General features: G+C 39.2%; 1 protein-coding gene across 8 annotated transcripts in view; it reads right to left on the bottom strand.

Annotated features, from left to right (window-relative positions):
- Nucleotides 1–26,890, bottom strand: part of LOC145484694 (uncharacterized) — a 97,874-nt gene that overhangs the window by 19,312 nt on the left and 51,672 nt on the right. For 6 of the 8 annotated variants that reach the window (XM_081463297.1, XM_081463301.1, XM_081463302.1 and 3 more), the window contains 14 exons: nucleotides 22,216–22,397; nucleotides 21,605–21,922; nucleotides 17,866–18,156; nucleotides 17,544–17,709; nucleotides 15,984–16,165; nucleotides 14,206–14,520; nucleotides 13,294–13,584; nucleotides 12,629–12,806; nucleotides 12,140–12,324; nucleotides 9,792–10,061; nucleotides 3,767–3,811; nucleotides 2,773–2,918; nucleotides 1,646–1,981; nucleotides 780–880 (listed from right to left, as the gene is read on the bottom strand). In XM_081463297.1, the coding sequence (XP_081319423.1) occupies nucleotides 780–880; nucleotides 1,646–1,981; nucleotides 2,773–2,918; nucleotides 3,767–3,811; nucleotides 9,792–10,061; nucleotides 12,140–12,324; nucleotides 12,629–12,806; nucleotides 13,294–13,584; nucleotides 14,206–14,520; nucleotides 15,984–16,165; nucleotides 17,544–17,709; nucleotides 17,866–18,156; nucleotides 21,605–21,922; nucleotides 22,216–22,397 (3,006 nt within the window). The remainder of the gene's footprint in view (nucleotides 1–779; nucleotides 881–1,645; nucleotides 1,982–2,772; nucleotides 2,919–3,766; nucleotides 3,812–9,791; nucleotides 10,062–12,139; nucleotides 12,325–12,628; nucleotides 12,807–13,293; nucleotides 13,585–14,205; nucleotides 14,521–15,983; nucleotides 16,166–17,543; nucleotides 17,710–17,865; nucleotides 18,157–21,604; nucleotides 21,923–22,215; nucleotides 22,398–26,890) is intronic. The other 2 variants (XM_081463300.1, XM_081463299.1) reach the window with 2 other exon arrangements.

The following is a 26,890-nucleotide window of genomic DNA, read 5'->3' as shown; positions in this document are numbered from 1 at the left end:
AAAAGCAATATTTTTGCGCACTAAATTATCAGTTATGCCACGTAGGTTTGCCTTACAATCGAATTGCGAAACAAAAACCATGTAGACTTTCTCTTACAATCGAAAAATGCGAGTCCATATTTATACCTAGCGTCCTGGTATAGTTAGTCGATGAATCTGTGTACAGGCCTTTATTCATCTTCCACTGAACAACATTGAATTGGTTTACCATTGTGAGCTTAGAGTCACAAAACAAAGTCGACCATACAAACGATACACGAATAAGAAACATTGCAACTAAAACAAGTCATTTTGTGAATAAGTAGTATCGCGCGGTAATCAGCTACACTTGACATCAATATCAACGTGTGCGCAAGCGACCGTGAACGCTTTATCTACTGGTCAGTGGCTTTAAAAAAGTCCAACAGGAAACACATGAGGGAAGGAGGAGTGAAATTCAGAGTCCTATCTAAAAACACCGAAAACGACGTCATTTATTTTGTTCACGACAGCTTAGCAATCTGGCCTCACGGCGGCTGTCTAACGATAGACAGACAACACCTGCAGCTGGTAAATCCTTGTATATGGCATCAATTTTACGTGTGTGGCACGCTAACCAATTGATGATGATGAACCATTAGGATGTTGCTATCCCTTGCATCATGTATTGGGAAGCATCTTCAATTATGAACAAACCTCCAAATGATATGATTCGTTTCCATACCGAGCGCACACGATGTTTTCCTTAATTTCTAATGCCATTTGCCTTATTAACTGCCTGTTACATTAACATTTCATACCTTTGTGTGGGAGCCGACCACTGCAAGCCATTGCTGGGGTAGTTATACATCGCAAAGGAATAAACACCGTCCGTGATCAAAACCAGCTGAAATGTGTTTCCCTGAAAATACAACAAGACGACATTTTTATGCATTTAACCGACTGCTGTCAGTCTATTATAACGTACTGCCTCCTGAAATTCAACAGATAATGCTTCCATACTTATGAAATGGCCAATGCAGACAACAGCCAATCTAACGCATCAGTTTGCAGTTGAGCTTCAGGTTGAATCTTAGAAGTCTTTTCAACGAAAACGGAATAGACTACACTTTTTCTAAAATTCTATATGCTAATTAGCAATTGGACCCGTAGCCCGCAAGGGCTACGGGTCAATAGCCCATGAGGCGAAGCCGAATGGACTATTGACCCGTGGTCCTTGAGGGCGAAGGGTCTAATTGTTTTAGTATCACCCAACTAGTCGGACAGAAAAGGCAATAATAAAGTTAGCAAATGCAAGGTGAAGAAACATTTATTTGGGAATAAAACGAAAGAAAGCGTCACGCTCAATTGCGCGTATTTCGTTACTCGAGGACTATTACTAATAGTCCTCTAGTAGCGTAGCCAATTAAAATGCAGGATTTGCATTAGTCCACTAGTTGGATGATACTAATGGGCAATAGAGGAAGTTGAAAGGAACGATTAAAAAATAAACATCAAAAACGCTCGAACAAATGTCGCTACAAATGGATCATTAGTCGGATTATTAGTAGTTTTAGCTGACGAATTTTTAATCGTGTTTAAATAAAGATTATCTATCTATCTCTCAGACTATATATAAAATGATATTTCGTTGTTCGAGAATGTGATACTCTTCTTTTACTCTTACAATGTTTGCCATGCTTGTTGGATAGCGATGGGGCCGCAAATTTTCCCACGTTGTCACCAGTACCCAAGATGCTTGGAAGTCTGTCGGCAAAGGTTTCATTAAGAGCCTTTTGACATCTGACGTTGCTGTATTCAACATGTGAAAGGAACCCGGATCAGAATCTGAATATTCATGGTAGTAGACTCTGGAAACTCTCGCGAAAGAGTAATATGTATCAGTCAAACTCCAATAAGGTGCAAGCATGGCCCATTTTTTAAGCCACCAGCGTTCTCCAAAGTTATATGGCCACCAAGGAAGCCATTTTGTATCGAAGAGCAACAATCCGTTACGGCAGATCTGAAAAAGATAATGCACAATATTTGAAACCTGTGGAGTAACTGGTGTCATAAAACAGTTCGGATTCTTACTGATCAAAAAAGGTATAAACCAAAAGCAATCGTGATTTATTGTTTGCCCGTTAAATTAATTCTATAAGATGGTGAAGAGAAATGTTTAGAGTAAAAAATATATATATAACCTTTATTTACACTCGGCAATGTTTATAGCACGAGTACTAGTGGGGCCGACCAAACAACTGAGACAAATAATTCAAATTGAACATAACATTGTTAAGAATCTCAACTGGTCGGAGGCAAACCAGTCGGCTATTTACAAGCGCGGCCGAGGATTTGAACTCTGGGCTACCGAGAAACAAATCCAGTTAGAGGTCAGAGCGGGACTCGAACCCGGGACCGCTGGAATGCGAGTCCAACAAGCTGACCACTCGGCCAGGCTGCCTCCACACAGATTAGTTTAGAAAACGGTTATGCATGGCTTAGTCTTATTTATTCGTTAATTAATCTTGCTTAAAAGGCAACCCTTGGGTCCATATCTAAAAAGAAACTATTTCAATTTAAGAATATTTTATGGTATAAAAACTGAAAGTAACCTGGTCACTTCTTTATTTACATGCCAAAGCCAAGGGGTTAAATTTGGGACTATCGGGAACAAATCCACCTTGGAGACGTGTGGTGGGCTTGCATTTTTAGAGAGCCAGCTACCTAGTGTCTGTTTGTGTCATGTAGGTACATTGTGCACTTGAATCATCATCAGTTCCGGCCAATTTAACTACATATCTGTATACATACGGAAGCACGGTAGTGACGTTTTCCGAAGAATTGCATGCCGTCGTCCGGGATATCGACCTTAAAACATCGCCACGAATATTCAGAAGTGTTGGGAACTTCAGAATCCCCAGAAGCAGGACCGTAGGGATACATCCGTTTTATTGGAGCTGTGTGTGGCAAGAAAGAAAAGATTAACTAAAGATTAACTCGACAATGAGGTCTTTTCTCGTGTGACTGAAAGAATTTCTTCACTGATTTTGTAGAAATGTTGCGTGATTAGAGCTACATGTAAATGCATTTTAAAGCTAGATACACGAAGAGCGGATTACTGATTTAGTATTCAATGAAAATGCTGGGCTGCCATAAATAAAACAGTTCTAATTCTCAATCGTTTTTGCGTTTTCTTATTTTTAAAATATCGGCCTCGTGTTGCAGTCTTGATATACCAACTTGAGTCTACCTAAGTCTGAAGAATCATGATTACTTCACGATAAATGTTCTTTTCGTCGACAGATACATACCTACTATACAGACATTCCTTCCCTTCAGAATTATCTATTCTCGATTTCGGAAAATCTACACAAATATCATTAATCATAAAAGTAAACGGCAATGCAATAATACCATTTTCTTTTTTTTCAGTTTGTGAGCGGGCGGAATTTAACAAATCCTGCAATCTCATTGGTTCCGGTAGCGGACGGAATTTTCCCATCCGCCCAGCCCGCTCACGGCGGGCGGAATCGTCGTGTTGATCCATTTTTCGCGAACGAATTAGCGGTAATCTTCAATATTTTAGGATCTTTTTATACGGACCTCCCAGCTGGCAAATAACATATAAATGAGGCATTTTTTATTTTTCAATCGTTTCTGCGTTTGTTACTGTAGAATATCCGTGTTTCATGCTGTCTAGATGAAGCAACCAGAGTCTTCCTCCAAGTCTGAGGAATGATATTACTTTACTTTAAAAGTAAACGGCAATGCACTAAATGCCAAGACAACGAAACGGTCCGGTTACCTGCAGTAGTAGAGCTTGGTGTATTTGTTGGCTCCCCGGTCGGATCTGTGAGGAAATGGAAACGTATTGCTCTATCAATATAACCGGGAAATGAAAAAACATAAACGCATTTGTTTTTTCACTAAAGACCATATGAAGCGTGGTATGAGGGGAGAAAGCCCTTATTTTAGTTTCTAAAGTTGGTGTAAAGTAAACACGAAGCCCCTTGATTTATTATCATATCTTTCCCTCGTTTATATTACTAAAACCTGGGGTACTGCGTTGGCTGGGCTCTGTCGGGTCCTGTCAACGTCCTTTCCCGCTGAAGAATGGTACATAACTCCGCGCCCTTACGTGATCCGCAATGCGTTCCATTGGGGCGTACAAAGAATTGCCCCCAACCACTCACCCTGTTCCGAATTGATAATTACTCATACATGTGCAACCTCATATTAATTAACTGATTACCAAACCTTCTCGGATATTTCATTTAAGAATTAAAAGGTGCAATTATCCTTCGCGAAATCATAAGGGATATCCAATCGTGTGAGCAACTCAGTGATTAAACTACCTCATTTTCAGTTTCATGTGGTTCATACTTAACTCTCTACTGTTGTAGAGCAACTATCCTACTCGATGTTCTTTCCAGAGTGAAGTGTTACAGGCTGCGCATATGCAAGATTGCTCTTTCATATTGGCTTAGAAAAATACTTAAGTGTAATTTTATAGCTAAGAGAAAGTAGATTTCACAAAACAGATTTAATTTTAGGTCAGTTTTTTTTAAGAAATAACCTATGACTTGTGCTGTGTTTCCGGCCCCGTCAGGTCGGGGCGTGGTCAATACAACGTCAAAATGCACCAATACTAATTTTCTCGTGTAAGTAATTTTCTTTCTCTAGTATTTCCCCTCAGATTTCTGGTTTGCATACTGTTACTGGCAGCTACATTATGTCAATCCCACGGTACATAGCAGGAGGGAGGGGGCGTCTCTAAGCAAAACATTGGTTGAGTCATCACTGCCAGTGTGACGTCACGTTTTGCTTGGATGAAATTCAAAATGGCGCCCAATGGGTAAAGTACAAGAGGTTGATAAAAATGCAGAATTTCGCTCCGATATTCTACCCCATTTGCTTAGGTTCGTTAATATGTGGTTTATATGACATTAAGGAATCTTTATTTGGTACTTTTCGTTGGCTAAAATATTCAACAGGTAGATAATTTGATCGAGAACTTTCTGTTTTGAAGCCAATTTGTCGAGCAAAACTGTTAGCTGATTGACCTTTCGAGGGCCACTGCATAACGAAGCAGAGCCCTTTTGACACAAGAATAGGAGGTTCGACAGAGGGTATGCTTGGCTTCTTGTATGTGGAATTTCTGTTCTTCAGTGCTCGTGGTTCGTCTCATCAATCCCTTCAAAGTGCAAAGACTGGCTGTGTGGGAAGAACAGCCATGTTTCAGTTAGCCAGATTAGGTAAGTTTTCTGCCTTATTTCACCTTTGTCGTACTACAGTCTAAATTTAGGGCAATATTCGTAATTTGGTTAATATTTATGGTTTGATTAGTAATTCGGTTCTATTTTATTTTGTTTTATTTGAGAAAAGAGAAGTCTTGATTTTCTTATATGCTAGGTCTGCCACAAATATTATACATAGTTGTGTTACATGAAAAACTCAGCCTAGTTCCTAGCCGGCGGCCTAATTGTGACTAGCTTTTCCCTGATTTTAGTTTGGAATTCGATATTTGAAGAATTGGTGAATGCTGTTAATCCAATAGATCCATCAGAATCTATCGATTTGCAAGGTCATGATCAGCCAATAGTCCCCTTTTGTTCATCTAAAAAATTGTGTCCCACTGAAAACAGGTTATTAAAGACACTTCGGTTTTTTTTTTTGCAGGGAATGTCACTGGAAGGAACATATCATAATGCACAAATTCCCTTCCAGAATGCCACACTGGGCAGCACTTAGGGATTCTGATGAACATTTTCCCTTTGATGGCTAATGTCCCCCCCCCCCCCTGCCCCTGGATGATCAACTGGCATGGAGTTTTTAACTCACCTTAGTTTAGATTATTTTTAAATTTCTTTATCACCTGTCAAGACATACATATGAGAGCTACATATTTTTTTCATGCTCAATCATGCTGTCAAATTTACAAGTTCTTTCTTCATTTTTGCACCCCCTTAAGCACTTTTCCACACCTCGTTACTAAACTCCCATTGATTATGACAGCCAAAGATATTTTCTTTAAAGGAACAGAGTCATACAAAGGCTTACTACAACTTGATTGCCAGTATAAATCAATTGACAAGTTTAATTTGGAATTAATTTGAGATCCCAAATTTACGATAGTTTCACTTAATAAATTGGTGTGAAGTTAAAAATGTGACTTTTCTGTTACATCAGCAACTAAAATAGATGCCACCAACCTTATTGACTTTAATACCATACTGAAAAAAAAGCTAGGGTGGTGAAATTCAACATTTTTACACAAGGATAACTAAACATTTAGCTATGAAGACACAAAACAGTGCAAAAGAGGGGAAATTCTCTGGAGCTAACATCAAGGTTTTCAGAGCTGACTGCTATGACACAAACCACAAATAAAACCACTAACAATGGATTAGGCAGGGCATGTATGGCCATATATGGTCAGAATGAGAGCATAGCTGCTAAGCACACTGGAGGAGAATGAAACTTATAGACCTCCGGAGTCTGAGGAAGACATGTTGATTCAGTCAATCATTCATTCCTTTATTTGGTAATGCGGGTTTTATGAAAAGTAGCCTTCATTCAGTGTCCACTCTGTGGATATTATCCATTCCAAGAAGATAGGAACAGATAATGTCCAAGGACAAATATCGAGCATATTTTTAAAGTCAAATGGAAGCTATTGTGTTTATTATACTTCAAATATTTTTGGCAATGTGCAGAATCTACTTGAAGATTTAAAATTAGGGGAGTATGAGTGTGAGTGTGACATATCGGTAAGATCCTCGCGCTATAGTCACATCACGCTACGATGCCCTAAGAGCAACAGAGCGACAGAAGGAGGAAAAACTTTTGCTTCTACATCAACTTCACTATGGAATTCCTTACCTCCTAACATAAGATCCTGTGATAGCATTAATGTTTTTAAAGAGAAATGCGTCAAGCTTATAAAGAAGGGGTATGCAAATATTGAACATTTCACAATTTCTTAGTGTCCTCAAACTCTTTGTATCGCATGCACCAACAAGATTTTAGTCCATTTTATTGATGTTAGTAATTTTACCAGTTTTATACTTATTATTATTCATAGTTAGATATTTTTAAAATCATTGTGATTTATATTTTAATTGTTTAAGGGAGGGCCACGAGTTTATCAGTCAATGACTGTAAAGTGTTTTTACCCTCATTAAATAAAGTTACTTACTTACTTACTTACTTACTTACTTACTTACCACTCCACTGGAGAATATTTTACAGTTGTAGCTCGAGCATTTAGTGATGCAATTAGACAAAGACATGCAAGCGACAATATTTGATGGATTAAATGGTACATATAGTCATAATTGAAAGTATAGGCTGATGTGGACCTGTGAAGAGCAGGAGATGATTATAAGAGCAGAATAAATAAAAAAAAGCTAATAGGCATAAAACTTTTTCAAATATAAAAAATTAATAAGAATAGATGTCTGATTGTCTTTACAGCATTTCTGCACTCTAACACTTAGCATTTGCTGTCATTTATTTTGAGTGCTATGTTGCAATATCTATTTAGTGACATTTAGTGGAGGGTTGTTTTTTTTAGTTGGTATATAATGAGAACTTATAGGGATGAAAAGACTACAATGCTGCCTTGAAATTCTTGGAGGCTTAAGAAATAGGAGCCATTACAACATGGCAATGCAGGACAGTTGCAGCATCATTAGCCTGTTCCATGCTCTCGGTCTCTTTCTCTACAAAAACCCGCTTGTTGCTCGACCACTTTTTTTGATTGTGCCCACTGACCAAGAACCTGGAACAGACTACAGCATCATCCAAGATGTGGCATTGTTCAGGAATAAGCCAAGTTATCAGGTTATGACAAAAGATAAATAAATCATACAGCAAAATTGATTTCACCATAACTGTAATTATTATATTTAAATGCTATATATTTTTACACCAAAATTGTAAGTGGCAAGAAGAAAACCAAAAACAGCTTACTCAGGCTAACTCTAATTTGAACTTTGTTGTAAGTATGAAATCACAACACTGAACACCACAACTGCAGTGGACAGCAATAAGTCAACAGTTGCAACGAGACAGGAAAAAAAAGCCAACAAACCTTCACAACAAAAGCCAACAAATAAAGCTGCTGTACGATTAAAGCCAACAAATATCACCATACAGCGGACAAAATTAAAACACAAAAGGCAAACGGAGTTAAAACACAAAGAACTGAATTCAAAGGCCAGATAACTACCACCAAAAGTTCTCCAAAACATGCAAAACCCGATCACATCGCAGGGACATTTTGGTGGAAATCAAGAAATAAACAACATCTCAACACTCAAACGGATTGATGAGAGGAACGGCTGATTCAATCGACACAGAGATATACGCAGATTAAACGTATACTATCAACGCATAAAACATCCCATTAACAAGACTATTGGTAAGACATTTAAGAGAGAAAACGCGAACGTTTTACGTTGACCTCTCTCATCCCGTTTTCAAGATGGCAGTCCCGCCACTTACCCGCAACAAAATTCAACAAGGATACACGATAACGCGCGTACAAAACTAAAACAAATAATGCATACAGACAAAAAGCAACAATAAACTGTACACACCTATACTTAGTTAGCGAACGAAAGCGATATTAGGCCTATTTTTTGGTCTTTCTTAACCTCTGTTGTCCTTCTTCAATGGCGTAATCTGAACAAGCTACTCGAAGCGCTCACTCGTTGCTATGTGACGTCACACTGGTAGCAATGAGTCGGTCACGAATCAATACTGAAAAACAATAGAGTCACCCCCTCCCTCCTGGTACATAGCGATTAAATGGTAAGATGCGATAAACAACTTAAAAATCCTGCTGCGTTTCACTCTTGTTACCGTCGCATTGCAACACCATTGATTCATCTTTCAAATTTACGGTCAAATTGACTGTTAACCGTCTAATATAAATAAGTTGTTTTCTCCACCAAATCGCAACAGAACTCTACCTTCTATGCCTCACTTTGATATAAATATAAATTCCTTAAGACAACTATGATTAGAAGGTCAAGCTACTCTAAGTAGCTCGACTGGGCAATACATTTCGCTGCGTGGGGGGCACCGCACCCAGGGCCGACACGAACTGGCGGAACAAAACTGGCACAAAACAATTGTGATAGATTTTTTTCAAAATATCTTCTTGTGACAGCTTTCTCTCTATGTACATGGGCTATTCATCGCGGTTTCACCTTGTTTACACAACGCAGGTGGTTCCACCTATCGACGCCATTTCAAATTTGTCCAATCAAGCTTGAAAAAGTCCGCCTAAGCCTTTCAAGTTTCGACCAGAACTTCCCGCAAGTGCAACTCAACACATTATCCCTCCAAATATTACAGCACATTTTGCCCTTGTTACCTTTACTCACCCTTTGTCTAGATATAATAAAGAACCTTTGTGTCTCTTAGACTTGATTGTCCCTCATCTCAAAACTAGAAATTCAAGCGGGTACAGTCCTTACTTCTCACTGGTTTCATCGGCATAAGGTGACTACAATTATTAGTATTGACCTCTTGGACTGGATTGTAATTGATCCCAGGTGAGATGCTGCGTCAGCAATTTGTTAGATTCTCCTGCCAAATTTCCGGTTACATTGAAACCACTAGGTCATGAGAGACACTGTAAAAGTAGTCTTGTCAAGGCAGGTAGCACAAGAACACTTGCCAACTTTCGCGAGTCAGAGAGACTAACATGCTAACAATAAAGACAATGGCGCCCTCCTTTGACGTTAAGTACAATGGCTTAAACCAATATCGAAATTAACTTAATCATGATCGGAAGATAAAACTTTGCATTGACGTACCTGTGCCAGTTTCTAGGGTAAAAGTATAGCTCTCGTAGGTGATGTAAGAGGTGGTGAGGACAAGCACCCTGACGGTATATTCTGACTTGGGTTGGATGTCCCTGAGGGATACTTGAGTATCGTTGGTTCTTGCAACATTCCAATACTTTGAAGGTTGAGACAGCTTGTACAACACAATGTAATTCTTCGCAATACCAGTACTAAGCGACGGCTCTTGCCATTCTAATTCAACTGTCGCTAAAATGGTATTCTCTTCTTTTATTGCAATATCTGAAGTAAAAATGATAATCAGTAATGAAGGAAAATAAGGTTCAGAGAAAGTCCAAGATTTTCACCATTTTTTGGTTGTTTGTTTCTTTGTTTGTTTTTCCTATCAGTGATTCAGAATCAAGTTCTAAAGACTTCCACAAGGTTTCAACGATTTTGTGGCCGCGTTGCCAACCTGGCTTGAGTGCCATTGGTTAAATGCTAAGTCGCATGCTTCATTACCTTATAAATACAGTTTTCTAGGTATAACTTTTAGCTTAACCATTTTAGTATTTGGCTCGTCCCCAATCTCCGTCATTATGTGATCAGTAAATTAACTGAACTTTCATTCGCGATTTTTCAGGAAATTTCTTCACTTCTAAACTTATAAGGAGGAGATCGTTGATCGTTGATCGTTGACTCAGCATGAACAGTCACTGTCAGTTTATTCCACATTGGGTGGCTACTAAATTGGTGAACCTATCTCGACAGGCGGACTCAGATACCTTTTTTTAAAAAAAAGCTCTAATTGCACTGGCTTTTAAAGCATAAAAATGATTGAGTTAACGCACTATGTGCACTAGAAGGCTTGTTATGCAGTAGCGTTTAAGAGCAGCTTCGCCAAAATATTGACTACACTTAGAAATAGTGAAACTTTCTCCAAACTCGCCCAGAATGAAGCCCCACGGGCACTAGTTACAAAAACACTGTTTTTTTTTACGTTCGATAAATCAAAAATTATTTTAATGCCCCAAATCAGCCAAAATCGATCGAAAATAAGGCCTCATTTATATGGTCTCGGTTACCCAGGAAGACCCTCCCCCTAAGGCATCTTTATGGAGCCTTTATATGAGAAAACGGTTTCCTTGCAGAGCGAGTCAAAAGTTGACCCTGCCTGATTATTCATAACCCTTATTGAATAATCAAATCTAGAAAATATCCCTCTTTTTTTAAGTTTCTCTCGGTCATTCGATCACAGTGGGTTTTGCCGAGTTAATTTTCACTTCTTTGATATAAATTTCTGCTTTAAATCCTTAATCTAGGCATTTCGTGACAATCGCCACGCCGAGAGTTGTCCCAGGTAGGCGAGCCAAAGTGTTTATATGAATAAATGTTTTCCCGCCTGCCAGGGTTACCCTACCTGCCGAGGCGAGAAAACTCACCCACCCGAGTTGCCTCCCCCCCGCCCCTCCCGAGACAAAAGTCACCTCGGCTAGGGTAACCTGGGGGAGTGTTGTCTCGGGTAACCATCATATAAACGATCATAGTTAGTTAACGACCCAAGACAGCTAAACGAGAGGTCTACATTTAGCCCATTTTCAAATGCTAAAAAGGCTTTCTAATACACGGCTTTTCCCAAAACGACTACTTTGGTCTGAAAGAGCATTGTTCCTTTTTCAAATTAGTGAAATAAAATTTTTGGTAAATAAAATCGCGAGCGCTACGATAGCGAACTAAATACAGCACTACCTCCTGAGAACGTGGCCTTTGACTCAAGCGTAAGGAAACCGATTATTGCAAGAAATGCAAACGCCTCGTTACTTTGAGACATTTTCTTGTGAATCGCAAGAAACTGTTCTTACAGGATCAAATAAGTAGCTAAAAGTCGCATTTCGTTTTGAGAAAAGCCGCCTACCAGAACGCCCTTTTAGCATTTGAAAATAGGCTAAATGTAGACCTCTCGTTTAGCTGTCTTGGGTCGTTAGCTAACTATATATGATCGTTTATATGATGGTTAACTAAGAAAATTCGTCAAATATTTTATTTCTTATCAAATCGCGATTTATATAGCTCTAAACATACAAGAAAGGAAGAACAAATACGACGTGCAATCAGTTTGTGATAAATATTTTTAATTTCCGTTTACGAGACTCTGAATATATTTCTCATTTTCAATCGATTTTGGCCGTTTTGTGGAATCGAAAAAAATTCAATGAAAAATAAATTTTGGTTTATCGAACTTAAAACACTATTTTTAAAACTAGTGCCCGTAAGGCTTCATTCTGGGCGAGTTTTAACAATTCGATTTTTCCGCTATTTCTAAGTCCAGTTGATATTTTGGCGAAGCTGCTCTTAAGTACTATCAAACCTAGACTTCGTACCCAGATTTACTGCATTCCTTACAACAAGGTAACGAGCGTGGAAACCATTTTCCTCTATTCCATTGTCTGAATTCAGGCGTACAGTGACATAACTTTGACTGACGCTAACTGCAAACGGTGAGATTTTCCCACAGAATATCCATTTTAAACTTTGGGAACTGTCACTTACTTGAACGAAATCAGAACTGCAAAATTGGACGAAAAGAAGAACTTTCATATCATTGTTAACAACAAAACACAATAGCACAATGATTTGAGCAAAATTCCTCCATTAATTCGCCGTAGTTGTGTTCCAAAACTGCTTTCTTCTTACATCCGTGTGCAAGATGTGACTTTCATTACCTGTCGATGAAATTTAATAAAATATGCTGCGCTGAAGTAATCATGATTATGCCATTAGTAACTGCTTCTAATAGTCTAACCATTTTTGCGCTCCTCATTGAACTTGAAAACTTCTTTAGGTACGTAATCCACTGACCGAAAAATTACCTGCAAGGAGTGCCAAGGCCCTCTGTATGAAAGTAGTCAAACAGGACTATGATCTTTGCTTCTGTTAAATCCATCCCTTGGCCTATTATCCAGGTGCAGTTTGAATTACCGGGATACTTGTTCGGGTAGTTTGGACTGGTTAACTCTGATACCCCGTTGGGTACGAAAAACAGACAGCCTGAAAACATCATAGAACGGGGTTTAGAGATGCGAGCAAACCCGTTATAGTGCTTTTTATACGACTTTCTCCATCATACTCCGCCTTTTGGGTGAGGGAACAATTTTGAGAATCATTGAGATAACAGAGCGTTTGGAAAGAGTAAGCTAAGGGCATCATTTGCATTGCATTCATCGCCATGCATTTACTTCGTGCGTGTCTTCATCATATATGGGTGTATTAGGAACTCAAAAATTAACCAGCTCTCAGTTAACTCGATAGATCAGTTTGTAGAGCAATGCATCAGTATCACAACGGTCAAAAGTTCGAATCGCACATTCCATTCAAGCCTTAATACTCTCTAAGTTGCGTTCACAACTGCGATGATGGGCTGCTAAAAATTCCACAAGCTTATAATTTTCGAATGTATAACTCAGTGGCATTTAAACTAAATTTCCAGGCGGATTCGACATTGAATAAATAAGGTTCGCTGAAAATTAAATAGTACCTGTTTTGGCATACTGTGGCCTACTTTGAACTCCAACGCCAGCACTAGTAAAACCAGCAATCTGGATCCTGTACAATGTTAACACTTTCAGCCCTTTAATCACCGCAGATACAGCTGTCGCCTGGAGAGAAATGTTGTTATAGCTTTCTGGTGTCCATGCTTCCTTATACTGCACCAGGTATCCCAAGAGTTTTCCCATTGCGTCTTTTACACTTATGGGAGACCATGTAATAACAATACTAGTGGAACTAGTGCTGTAAGCAGTTATATTATCAGGAGGTTTTGAAGGAACTGTGGATGGATAAAAGAGTAGCTATCGATCATTGGTCTACAAGCAAAAGTTAAATATAGTTGTGCTTCGAGAACACATACTTTTGTACATTTGGTAAAGATACTGTGAAAAGAACTGGATTCAGTTTTTCTTGTCTTTGTATGTAATGTGTTTAACACTAGATTAATGCAAGGTTTGTTTGCGTCCCGGGGGGCACTCCTCAAAGTTCTTGGTGGGGATGGGTGGCTCGAACCTTGAAACTTGTACCCTATTTCAGACCAAATCTATGATTGTCCATACTCTTTTTCATGCCTGAGCGAAAAATCGATACCCTATTTCAGACCTCTAAAATTAGTAAAAGGTCCTAATACATAACCGCAGCTATCAAGAAATGGCTTCCATTTGAGTAAACATTTGAAAAGGACTACAAATCTGCCGATGTTGATGCAGAAAAAATAGTTCCTTATAGACAAAATACCCAATGCATTGCCAGGAGCCCACCCGCAATGCCAATCCAGGGTGAAAAACATACCCTTTTTTGGACCAAAACCGCTCAAGAACCATACTCTTTGAGGCCGCACGTATTTATGTTGCCTCAGCCTTAGCTGTTGTTAGTTCTTAAACTATAAGTGAAAACTCACCATCTTCCTCTGTTCGAAGCAGAACAACACTGCTGCTTCTCATTGCAATTGTACGATTGGTCTGCCCTTTGACCAGGGCCACGACTTGAACCTGATACTCTGTATAAGGCTTAAGCGTTCCCACCAGTACATTTGAAGAGGACACATTAGCTGTAGCTAGACGCGATGTGTCATTTATTCCAGTAGCAGTACAAACAGCCACGAAAACAAACAAATCCTGAACCGATATGGCATGTGTCACGCTGGACCATATTACTGATATTGTTGTTGAGGTAATGCTCTCGGCAGTAATGTTCCAACCAATTAACTGAGGGGCTGTAGTACAAGAAAATCAAACAGTGGAGATTTAGTCCACTCGAGTTAGAAAGATATCTTAAGGGTATTACTATTTCTAGATATGATACTTGCATTGCCTATAATATTATCTTTCACTTGACACGGCAATTTACCATTGAACTAAGTGTAAGACTAACGGTTCACAGTTTTTTGGAAGATCCCCAAAAGATCTAGCTTCTCGAAATATTCTAGCAAGCCCTCTGTTACCGTATCGAGTATATCTCTTCGACATTTACTTCCGGTTACCTAGAAAAATGAAGAAAATGCTCTCTTACGTATAACTTTTAATTACCTAATGTGCTTATTTCTAAGAATTTGAGCGCTTTTAATTAAATGACATCACAGCTTCACTATCAGTTTTCTTTAGCAAGCCTTCTTGTCGTCGTGTCTCTACAACCAAAATACGGTCAAGGGCTGTTTTCGCAGAAGCTGATTGTGCGATTAGAGTTCAATCCCTTTCATTGGTAACAGTAAATTCGTTAATAATTCGGTTCTTCAACATTGTATCTTATGAAGACGTGGTTGACCATCGCATTTATATACAAAGTTTGAGCAGCTGTGAACATAACAACTGTGTCACTACTTCTCAAGCTGTGTATATAGCTGTGATGATGAATCATGTCTTCATATCTTTCTCAGCAGTTCAAATATATGATCTTTCATATATTCCCTTATATCTTCGCCATCACGGGTATATTACGAACTCACAAGGTGACCAGCTACAAGTTGGATTGGAAGCTCAGTTGGTAGAGAACTGCACCGGTATCGCGGAGGTCGTAGGTTCGAATCCCGTTCAAGCCTGAATTATTTCTCTTTAGGCTCTAATTTTACAGCTGATCAAGCTATGTATATGACTGCGATGATCAATCATGTCTTCATATATTTTTCTACAGTTCAAATAGAGCGATTTCAATTGAGTGTCGTAAAACCAAAACTAAACCAATTACTTACCAATTATACTGCTCATCCAATCTCAAATCGTAGTAAAACCAAAACCAAACCCAAAGTAATTGCCTGATTAATCTCGACACTCAATTAAAACCCGCTCTATATGATCTTTCATACATGCACTTTTATTGAATGTCCTGCTGAAAAAAGGCTTGCCACAAATAATTAGCTTAAAATACTCCCTAAAGGTTAAAATACCCTTATATCTGCTTTTCTAAATGCCTTGTCACCGAAATCCTCCACCACAATTTACACCCATTCGGTTTTGACAACAATGTGATAGAAAGGTGGTTGTAAATACTGCAAATGATTGCATGCTCTAAATAAATAAAAAGGATCAATCAGTGTTACCCAGTCCGTCATTCTTTTTGTCTCCATTTAGGCAGTAACAGTTTAAAACGCTTACAATTCCGCGGGCAGATCTCTGATATTGTAATGAAAAGTGATTGATTACTGATTTTCTACTCAGGTTATCAGAGATTTGGGGGACTTACCTTTGGTTAATGAGCCGTTAAGCATGTAATATTGGGCTTGGAAGCCGGGTGCCATATTTGTAAAACGATCCGAGTGGTAACGCAGCAACAGGGACGAACCATCCGATAGAATCGATAATCCCGTCCTTGAGCCGCATATCCTATCTACTTCCTGTCCTTTCTTGATGTCAAGATAAAAACGACTGTGGGAACAAAACAAACAGTTTCAACTTCACTACATAAAAAAGAGGACAGACTTATGTTCACTCAAAATATAGTAATTACTGTGGCTATGAGCCAATCAACTTGGAAATGGATTGTCGGTAAACAGTGGTTTGTAATCCGTCGGTCGTATATTATTTAATTATCGAGGCATTATTAAGAAATAGTGCAAAACGTAACAGTAATAGAATACATAAGGAGATGCGGCACCGTTAAAAACATTCATGAAGTTATCGGTAACCCTTATCCGAGACGTTATCACAAAGAAATTACGGCTTCTTATCCGCCGATCACCAAAGCTAAGTTAGCTATTCTTAGCTAATGAATGGTCAGTTTAGCGGGTCGTATTCTACTTTACGGTCCGCTAAAATTTTAAGCTGTTTTTGTTGCCAAAATGTTTCGTGAAATTATGCATTAAAACCTGCTAACGACTTACGAGTCACTTAGCATCGATTTCAAATCGACTCGTTTTGCTTTCGAGGTGCGTCAGAAATTTGAAGCCGTTCCGAGTGAATAGAAATCGTTCCCGAACCCGTCAGACACACAGTAGAGATATATACCTGTATGTTATTGGCCAGCTGGGAGGTCCTTAGAGTGAAAAACTGTGACTGAGGTCTTGAAATGCTGCCCCAGGCCGTAAATCGATAGGAAAAATACTCGGTCCGTAACTTACAGTACGGCCCTCGAACTCTTGTAAGAGGTATGTATGTGTTGCGACATCCACCATAATATAATATTGCAATTCCATTTTCATAATTTAGAAACGTCTAAACCTGAAGATGGCTGGTCTGGCGTTTGAAATAGATAACTTTGTGTCAGCCTTGCAGTAGTCTTTGACTTATCATCGTTCAGTTACCTTTCAAGTTTGGCCAATTAGATCTACTGTGAGATCCAACGTTCGATCAAGCACGATCTTCGTTCACGGCTTTGCACTTTATTTAGATTGTTAAGAGGAAGCGAAGGAGCGAAGAAAGTATCGAGTGAATTTCCCATTCACACCGACAACTTGGAGTTTCCAAGCTAAAGCTGAGAGCCATGTAAACTCGATTATCTGAACGAACAAGATTCTAGGAAAAAGTCAAATTTAGATAATGTATTTTTTTTTATTTGGAAGAAACTAGGCCACTCTGCCGCCTTGCCGAAAATGAGTACAGTGGATCTATTCCTGTTCAAACAAGGAGCAGCAAATGAATGGTTTCATTGAAACAGGTGAACTGTTTGCATGCATATATAAAATTTTAGCCTCCAAGACAATATTTAACCTTCCAACTTGCTTGTTTCAATTCATACCACATGCTTTGGTTCGTGTCAACAAGAAGACAATCAAAATTTACAAGAATGGAAATTTTCTTACAGTACCTGCACTTCCACGAAGAAGGTAAATTAAAACTTGTGAACGTGATCAGAAGTATCGTGAAGTTGTCGGGAGCAGAGTAAGTCCACGCACAGTCACTAGCTTCAACGTGGTACGGGAATCCAGGAGAGACAATTTCGCCAGACCGTTTAGAAATTGACCATTCACACACTTAAACCACAAAAAATGTATTTCAAAAAGCAAAACAAAGCTATCTTGGTCCTCAAAAAATAATAAAAACAACCAGCTATTTTCTATGAACGCCTCAGAAATTAAACCGAAAATCGAAGACAAATGTACAAAAAAAACTGGCTGGACTTCACTTACAAGTTTTGATCCAATAGGTATTCGACTGTGGACCTTCTCCCATAGTTGTAAATGCGGCTATCCATATTCTATACCAAGTGCCTGGATCTAAGTCAGTCAATTCAACCTGAAGCTGGTCTGGTCGCACAGTGACATTTCTAGTTTGATAGTTTGTGTAAGATAAGTAATACACTCTGTAACCTCGAAGAAATAATGCCCCGAAATCATCTTGTGGCAATGCAAACCAGCTTACAAGAGCTCTCTGATTATCCACGGTCACAACGGTTTCAAGCCGAGGTGCTGCTGCGGGCACTGCAAAAGAATTATAAGCGGTGCAGTTAGTTAAAAAAGTACTGACATGAAAACCTTTAGTCATACAATATTCGATTAACTTGAAATAAAATATAGATTTAGCCAAGCCTAAAAACGGAGCTCCTGATTACAAAAATTTAACCTGACTTGAGTCTACGATCCAATCGAAAACCATTACCAACTTAACAAAAAAAAAACAAGTGACCTCGATGAACTCTAAACCTAAGCCCGCAATATGGACAAATGATACTCGTCACCAGATACCTTGTTTTGATAGGTGTCAATTGACCATAACATGACATTGATGTCCAATAAAAAAGATGTACGCTTTAAACTGAGGCTGCATGTTCCAGTCGACCTATTAACTGAAGTGTGGCCGCCATGTTGCGTGCGTACGCACGCGCAAGCAATACCGCTGGCTATGATGACCGTGAGAAAAGCAATTCATGGGTTCTCATGAGTATGGTGCTCCGGTTGGCGGCCCTCTCGGGACCTGGAGCTTCGCAAATTTGATTGGTTGTTTGGAATGTCCTGGCGCAAAACACTGTAAGCTAAGGAATGTAAAACTAAGTCAAAAATACCAAGTTTTTGACAGTAGTACGACCAGGAATAATTTCCGCTGTAAAAGGGATTCTGCCTGCTACAGTTAAACGTAGCTCTAGACTGTTTAATAAGGGACAGTGTCCTGGCTGATACGTCATGTTTTGAAATATGTATGACCGCTAGCTTGCTATAAACTTGCTTCATTAAGAAGAAATGAAAAAAGTGGGGAAGGAAAATAGATTGAACTGTAATACACTTCTATCCTTTCAGTCATGTACTTCTAATTTTAATATATTTGCTCTGCGAATTATTTACGCAATTTGTTTGTATATTTGATGATATTTTCATTTAGCAATATACTCCAGAAATAAGGAAAGAGATATTCAGCTGGGAAATGTTTGTAAACGCGCTTTACGATCTATTGAAATAAAACATCTATGAGGGTAAATTAAATTACATTTTTTCAATCAAATCAAATTTGGATCAATTTTGACACAATAAGCTTTATCATATCCATCAAAAAATGATCCTACGTGGGCATTTCAGGATAATGACGGTAACAGTTTCTGAATACACCAAAGATTTTTCGAGATCCATTACCATAACAGTGGGGTACTTAACCCATCGTTAATGGGCGCAGAATAGACAAACTGTCCCACTGGGATGGCTGATACGGCGAACGGTTTCCGACTTTCATAGAGCAAAAGCTGTCGCTTGGCAAGTATAATATTTCCTGCATTCATTTCTCTCATATTCTATAAGTTCAAAAAGTAATGACTTCCAGAAAGTAATGCCTGCCAGAAAGCACGTGTAGCGAAAAAAAATTTCCTCTTGTTAGCGAATCCCGAAAGTAGCGACCCTTGGCAACGACGCTACGAAAGTAGCGAGGTAGCGACGTGAAACGAAACTTGAATTAAGAAACAGGCGCACTGGACGGATTTGTTTAAATATCAGTTATTTCACAGGCAATATATTAAGGACCTTTAGGTACGAGATTAAGAACGGAGTACGAGTTTTCAAACGTTATACTTCTTTTTTAAAAAGAAGACTGATTGCTTTCGTAAAGAAGTATGAGAATTTTTTCTTTTAGACATGGATCGACCTACACACAGGTATATAGCTACCCGAAAGGTGTATGCTCCCGTAAGTCGCGACCCCCCAAAAATAGCACCAGCAAAACGTTCCTTAGTGCGAATGTAACGAGCACCGTAGCTTTTGAAACTTTACGGTATGTAAAATGTCCTGTAGCTTTAAACTGGTAAAACAGATCTCTCGTGATCAAAACTAACACTATAAAAGGACGACGCCTCGACTGATCAACAGTCATTTTCAAGTTCGGCAGAAGAATAAAATGATTAATGACTGGAGGTTGCGAGTGTTTTTATACGGTACCTCTGCGCCTCACGGCTTCGTCGCTCAAAAATCTGTCTACTAATTAAATTTGCCAGCATACAAATGCTACTTTCTATAATCAAAGTGGCTGTGAGCCGCTGAAATCAGAAAATGAATTATAAAAAGTCAAGTTAAAAAAAAAACACACAAACACAAAACATACTTTCTGTACCGTCTAAACAATTTACGAATCAAAGTGGCTGTGAGCCACTGAAGTCGCATAATGATTCATGAAAGGCTGAGAACAGAGTTTTTGTATAAATTAAATAACTGGATCGGAGTCCATTCATAACTTATGTCCGAACGTAGTCGTTCGAAATTAAGCTTACATCGAAATGTACAGTCTCCCGCTACTCCAGCTCCATTGAGTGACGAATGCCGGACGCCATTGTTAAACATCCAAGCAGATCCACGAATCAGCACGGATGAGAAACATTACCAGAAAGACAGTAATTCAACTCCGCTTGAACGAGCTCAGCAACGACTTAATTGAACGATGAGCCATCGACTTGTAGGACTTCCGCGCGACTCTTGCGCTTGGTGTTCTAACCAGCGTTTTTGTAGAAAGCAATATAATGAATATGTTTCACCGATATTCTGTGGATGTCGATGTGGCGCAGTGGAGTAGGTGATCGCCCCACTAGCGAGAGGATATGAGTTCGATCCCTACCGCGCTTAGCCAATCCTTTTTTTTGCTAAAAAAAAAGTAGTTTACCGAACCACAGCCCTTGCCTTTCCAATGCTTAAACAACACATTTACCAAAACACAGCCGATTTGCTTCCCGAAGAAAACTTAACGGAAGCGGCGCTACTTCCATTGAACAGCATTGAATTGGTTTAACAGTGAGAACTTCAAGCTAAAAAATATACGCTGTCGACCGTGTAGAAATGATCCACCAATAAGAAACATTGCCACAGAAACAAATCACTTGATGAATAAATCTTTTCCGACTTGGGGGCAACCGACGGCCACCGCTTTATATTCCTGTCAGCGGAGTTACTAAAAGGTTAACAGGAATCGAAGGACGGAAGGAAGGAGTGAGCGAAGGAGTGAAAGGCAATGTCCTATCTATACTCAGAAAATGACATTTTCTGAGTAAAAACGACTGAAGTTGTTCTCATTCTGAAATCTTCGTGATTCATCTCAATTTAGAAAATGGTAAAACTACTGTCAATCAAGTGTCATCCGATTGAAAGATGAAATAATTGCCAGGGAGGTTCACGGATTTTCCGTTGAGTACTTTTAACAATTAGTCGTGTTTCAAGCATATTATATTAGTCCTGATAGCGTAGTGGTGATCCCTCCGACTGATTAATAGGGCCTGGAACGTGTGTTCAAATCCCTTTCAGGGCATAAATAATAATTCTTTCAGTTCAGTAAAGTATCATATTTTTGCCAATTGCACCTTTTTCTTCCCGTGTTTTTCACTTACCGTTCTTCAGAGAAAAATAAGAATTACTTGTACCCACAATTTTAAAAATAAAATAACTTGGCAATATTAAAATTACGTACCCCCCTCTTTGGTGCGAATGTCAGTTTCCTCGCTGCTTTTCAAGGTTATTACACCAGTCACTTTATCTTTGAGAAGAGCAACGACCTTGACTTTGTACTTCTTGTAGGATTTCAGATTGCGCACCATGGTATTTGAAGATGAAGCATTTTCTACACTCAACAGAAGAATGTCACTGCCAACACTGTGTGAGCAAACAGCTACATAACCATATATGTCAGTGGAATTTAAGCTGCTGGTATTCAAAGGCAACCAACTGACATTGACTGTTGTAGAACTGATATTGCCGACTGTGACATTCCAGTCACGTTGGTATGAAGCTAGAAAATCAACAAATATAAAACACGTTGTTAGTGTAAGGAAAAAATTTGACCACAACTTTTTAGTTCAAAACACTATAACCTTCGGCTGATATATGCACAGTTCAAACAGTTAGGGCTTAATTTAACTTGTGAATTAACCGGACCTTTTCCAGTTTGCACTTATGACGCCTCTCGTGGAAATTGATCCTTAATTGCTTCTGGAACAGGCTCGTTTCCTTACAAATGTTGGTGTTAGCTATCAACCGACATGTCTTACCACTATTATATTATCAGCCTAACGGTTAACTCACCATCTATGCCTGTGTTGCTTTTCACAAAATACAAAGCCTTCAATGTTGTATGATAATAATGATGATAATGGTACACGTAAAAACTGACTTGTGCATAGCCTCCCTGAATAAGAATTGCAAATGGTTCCTTCTGACCACAAATGTTCCTACTTTGGCCATTACGAGTGCTAACTGAACCAGACCTAAATACAGCAAAGAGACACAACAAAAGTCTTCTGAAATTGATGAATAAATTCAATAAATTCCTACAGCCTTGTCGAATAGGCCACGTTCGATATATCAATATTCTAACATCGATCCGACGCTTTCGGGTCAAAATCTCTGATTGTAAATTTTTTGAGTTTTCTTTGTCTTTCAATTCCTAACAGAGACTTGGATGCAAAAAACAAACCACCAAACATAGAAGTTTGTCTTGAAAGCCTCGTAGCCATGTTAGAACATTGCGAACGTAGCCTATTTTGACAGGATTTGTGACACGTTACGTCTTTACAGCGAGGACACTCGAACCATGAACACCTTTTCCCGCTTTTTTGGTATCTTCCAATCACGAGGTCGGAGTCAGAAGTCAGAGTAAACATTGAGCTATCATGGCTGACAAAAGTGAAGTGTACGTCTGGCTGAAATCGTTATCTTCCAGGAATGAAGTTAGAGAGACTGTCCGTGCAGTTCGAAAGCAGGAGTTTTAGCTCACGAAGATCACTGGTATACGTCAAATCAGAGGATTTGGACTCGTTCCTTTTGTCTCGCGATAAGTTTTTACTGGGGAAAAGACTTGTTTTGGAGGCTGAACTGAAGTAGCATAAAAACAGAGAGTGGCTGTCAGTTCAACTTGAACCACCTTGAGCCAAAGCGACTGAATATGACTCCAAGTACAACCAGTGCGCCCCAGCAACGGTCACCTGAAGCTGCAGCCAGCGTAAGTCTTAAAATGAGCGCGACTACTTTAAACCAAGGCCCTCAAACGATTCAAAGTCAATTGGACCGAAGAGCTGCAGAACTGTTAGAAAATCCAAAGCTACTAGAAGTGCAAGTTGAAAGCGCCAAGAGTCACCTACAGGGGAAACAAAAAACGCCCTGGAACATTTACCAAATGTTCATGAGAGGCGCTGAAAAGTGTGTGCTATTTGCCATGCGTCTGGCCACAACAGAGCAAATTGTAAGAAAATTCCTTGTAACGATGTCACCACTTGTAAGCTAAAGGACAAGCACCCAGAACTGTTGGCCGATATTCGCATTTTACAGCGTAAACTTAAAGAACTTGAACAAAAGTTTACGAAAGCTAAAAGTGACCTAGACGTATTTGCCACTTACCGCCTACGAGCTAAATCAAGTTTCTTTCAAGAGATTATCAAGGTAAGAGAGTGAATCCCCCATATAGGTCTTATACCCAAGGTGATCCATCTTGAGTTATTTTTAGACATGGTACCCAGTTCTTCAGAGGATGTTACTCGCGCGATGCGTGGACAGCCGAAGCGACTTTCTCGAAATTACCTGAGACAAAATGGCTGGAAAGTTATTGTATATGTTTTGATTTCGTTTCACAGCAGAGATATTTTCTGAGCTCTCAGCCGTTTTTTCGTTCGACCGGGCTTGTGCTCGTTTGGCTGTTTATTACTTGGCCATTTATTCGGTTTTAGGGAGTTAAATTAACCAAACTTTAACGCCAACGGCAACGAGTACAATGGCTGTGTAAGCGTGCGTTATAATTCTTTGTTAATTTTTTGGCCGTTGTTTGCAAAAGGTCACAAAACAACAACTTGAAATAGCAACATTCTTCATATTCGAGAGAACGTGAACTATACGACGGCCAATTTTTAAAATTTCTTTTTCAAATTTTGACGCTGTCTTACATATTCTGTTTGGAGTATTTCTGACAGTATAGACAAACTGAATGAATCTAAATTCTCGCGAGATGCGTAGGTTAAATAATAAGTCGGGTTTTTTAATCGACGTTGCCTTCGGCGTTGTTGCCGTTGCTGTTTGAACTGCTTTTTGTTACTTGGGCAGCGAGCGTCTGCCTGCACTTTCGACCCTCTGTTTGTTCGGCTGCCTAGCCTGTGTTTCGGCGTTTGCTTGCTTTGCACTCGTTTGTCTTAACATTTCTCTGTCGTTCATTCAGTTGTTATTGTCTGTGCAGGGGACATCCATCTCTTATTCAAACTCCTATTAAAGTTTAGTAATTAATGTATTAAAACATACCGAGAGCCGAAGCTACCTTGCTTGGAATGAAAATGTCCAAGAAGACATTCCCACAGCGTTAGAGGTTTTTCTTTGCTTTGAAACGAAACAAAACGACATAAACAGATCTTCCACGAAAACATCCACGCAACGCGCGAGTAATATCCTCGGAAGAACTGAGTGAAATGGCTATAAGGCCTATATGAAAGATTCACTCTCTTACCCTGATAATCTCTTGGTTTCTTTGCTATCATGCGTGCACGTCTTAGAAAACAAAAGCCCGCTAAGTACGTAGATAGTTCTTCCTTGGATAGAGACTTGATGATTCTACAGCGAGCGCTAAAAAATAAAGTTTATTGGAGGAAACTTGCGATTGGAGATTATTATAGACGAGTATAAACATGGAATTGTTGATCCTCTCTGAGTGCAGTGAACATGAAACCAACGATTACATGCAAATGTTGATCACACTTGTATCTAAGTTGTACTTTTCTCCTTTTAAGCCGCAGTACACTGCACTTTTGATATGTTTATGTTGTGCTTCTATTTTCGTTTCTTGTCTTTAGTTTCATTCCGACTTCATAATGACATAATTACAAGTGCAAATACTCTTGCACTGATTTTTGTGTGTTTAAAAATGATTGTTCAAGATTCACCCTGGCCTTGTTCTAAGATAACAATTTCACAGTAAGACAGTTTCATAGTATCCATCCAGCAAAACGTTTTATTTTCAATATTACCTGCTTGTCAGTAAAGACAATTTACAGTTTTTAGCAGCAAGAGCGAGCTTATTTTGTTCTCATGGCTGAGATGAGAATAGCAGTGAACATAAATCGAACAACTGTCAATCAGAAGTAGCCGCAGTTTCTGAAGTATGAAATTGAATTTGCGGGAGTTATTTTCGATACAGCTTCGCTTATCGCCATTTAAGTTTCATTCGCAGTCAAAAGATGTGTTTTGTTTGAAGTGGCACATTATCTGGTGAAAACACAATTCTCAAATATTCAAGTGGGGTGAGTAAACGGGCCGGAAAATGAGGTCAACGCCATGTTCTTGAGGAATATGTCGTAATACGGCCTCCGCGAATTGTCCGTGGTGAGATCCGCAGCTGTCCATAATGACAACGTCGCCTTTCTCGACAATTGTTGAACCATCTAACCTATTCTCTGTGTTCAGGCCCGAACCCGCAGTGGAAGAGTCATACGAGTTCCTAAGAGACTGGACATATAACTTAGCCACCCCTCCCCGGACATTGTTGAGTTATTGTTGTAATATTATATTATGGTGTGTCTTGTTCGTCGAAAAACACGTGTGATCGCAAGTCACAGATTTTGATTGTAGGCTATTTCGAGTTGTACACTGAGAGTAAGCGAGTGAATCTTTCACTGATACGAGGAAACAAAGACAATACATGCTGAACTGAACAACTGAAGGAGTTTCATTGAAGAAATTCAGCAGCTCCATTCCATTAGAAGGGTCTCTCAAAATATCAAAGTAATCTACTCCGGTTGGGAATGAAGCAAGTTCAGCCTATAGTTTGCGTTTGAGGCATATCGCTGAGTTCGCCGATATATGAATTGCCAAAGACCCTATTTCCTGACGTTACAATAACACTACATTCGTCAAAAAACTGAAGTTTCGTTTAGTCACTTTGTCCAATTTGGTCAAGAAAATAATCGGTGTATTCCGTATTTGCTTGAGATAACGATTCTTTGGGTACTTGGGAAACCTTTTCCTTTGTTATTCTGCAGTCTTCCCGGATGCAATTTTTTATTGCAGGCTGTGATGGTAAATGACCAGAGGGAGAAATTCCATCTAATAACAAACGCTGTTGAAGCTCACTTGTATACATACTTGGTTGACATAATAAATATTCAACAGCATCTGCCGACGTTGTAATTAGAACCGGCGTTTTCCGTGGTCAAGCTACGGACGAATTGTTCTCTTCATAGAATTAAATGACTTTATTTACATATTGTGCAATTTGTCTCGCGAAAACCCTTGATAGTGTGGCTCAAGCACTCTTCCCCGATACACTTGTGGAAGAAATTTACCATTGTCGGCTATCCCTTGCTGTCTATTGACAGCGAATTTACATTCACCTTCGCCGAACAAGGATTAAAAAAAAGGTAAGCACCGTCAAAAACTTGACAGATTACTTGAAGTTAGGGATAAAAATTGTTCTTACCAGCATAGTTAGTAGTCAAGTAGGCATTTTACGTTCGAAAATGTAGTCGAGACGCAGCCATGAAACAACGCCTACATTATATTTTCCCGCCATCGCTGTGATTGGACAGCGCCTAAAAAACGCGAATCCTTTTGTCTAAATAAAGAGCTCTCATTGGATGATGAAAAGAAACGCACCAAAAAAGTCTACGTGGTCATGGTTCGAGTGTCCTCACCGTAATTTTCAACCATAAATAATGAACGACGGCAGATAATTCTGAGAAAGTGAGGCACAGACAGTCCGCAGGTAACGAGGCGAAAAACAAATTTA

Source organism: Orbicella franksi, chromosome 4 (assembly GCF_964199315.1).
Source record: "Orbicella franksi chromosome 4, jaOrbFran1.1, whole genome shotgun sequence".
Taxonomy (NCBI): Eukaryota; Metazoa; Cnidaria; class Anthozoa; order Scleractinia; family Merulinidae; genus Orbicella; species Orbicella franksi.
The sequence above is the reverse complement of the archived record's forward strand: the minus strand, read 5'-3'. Positions and strand labels throughout refer to the sequence as shown.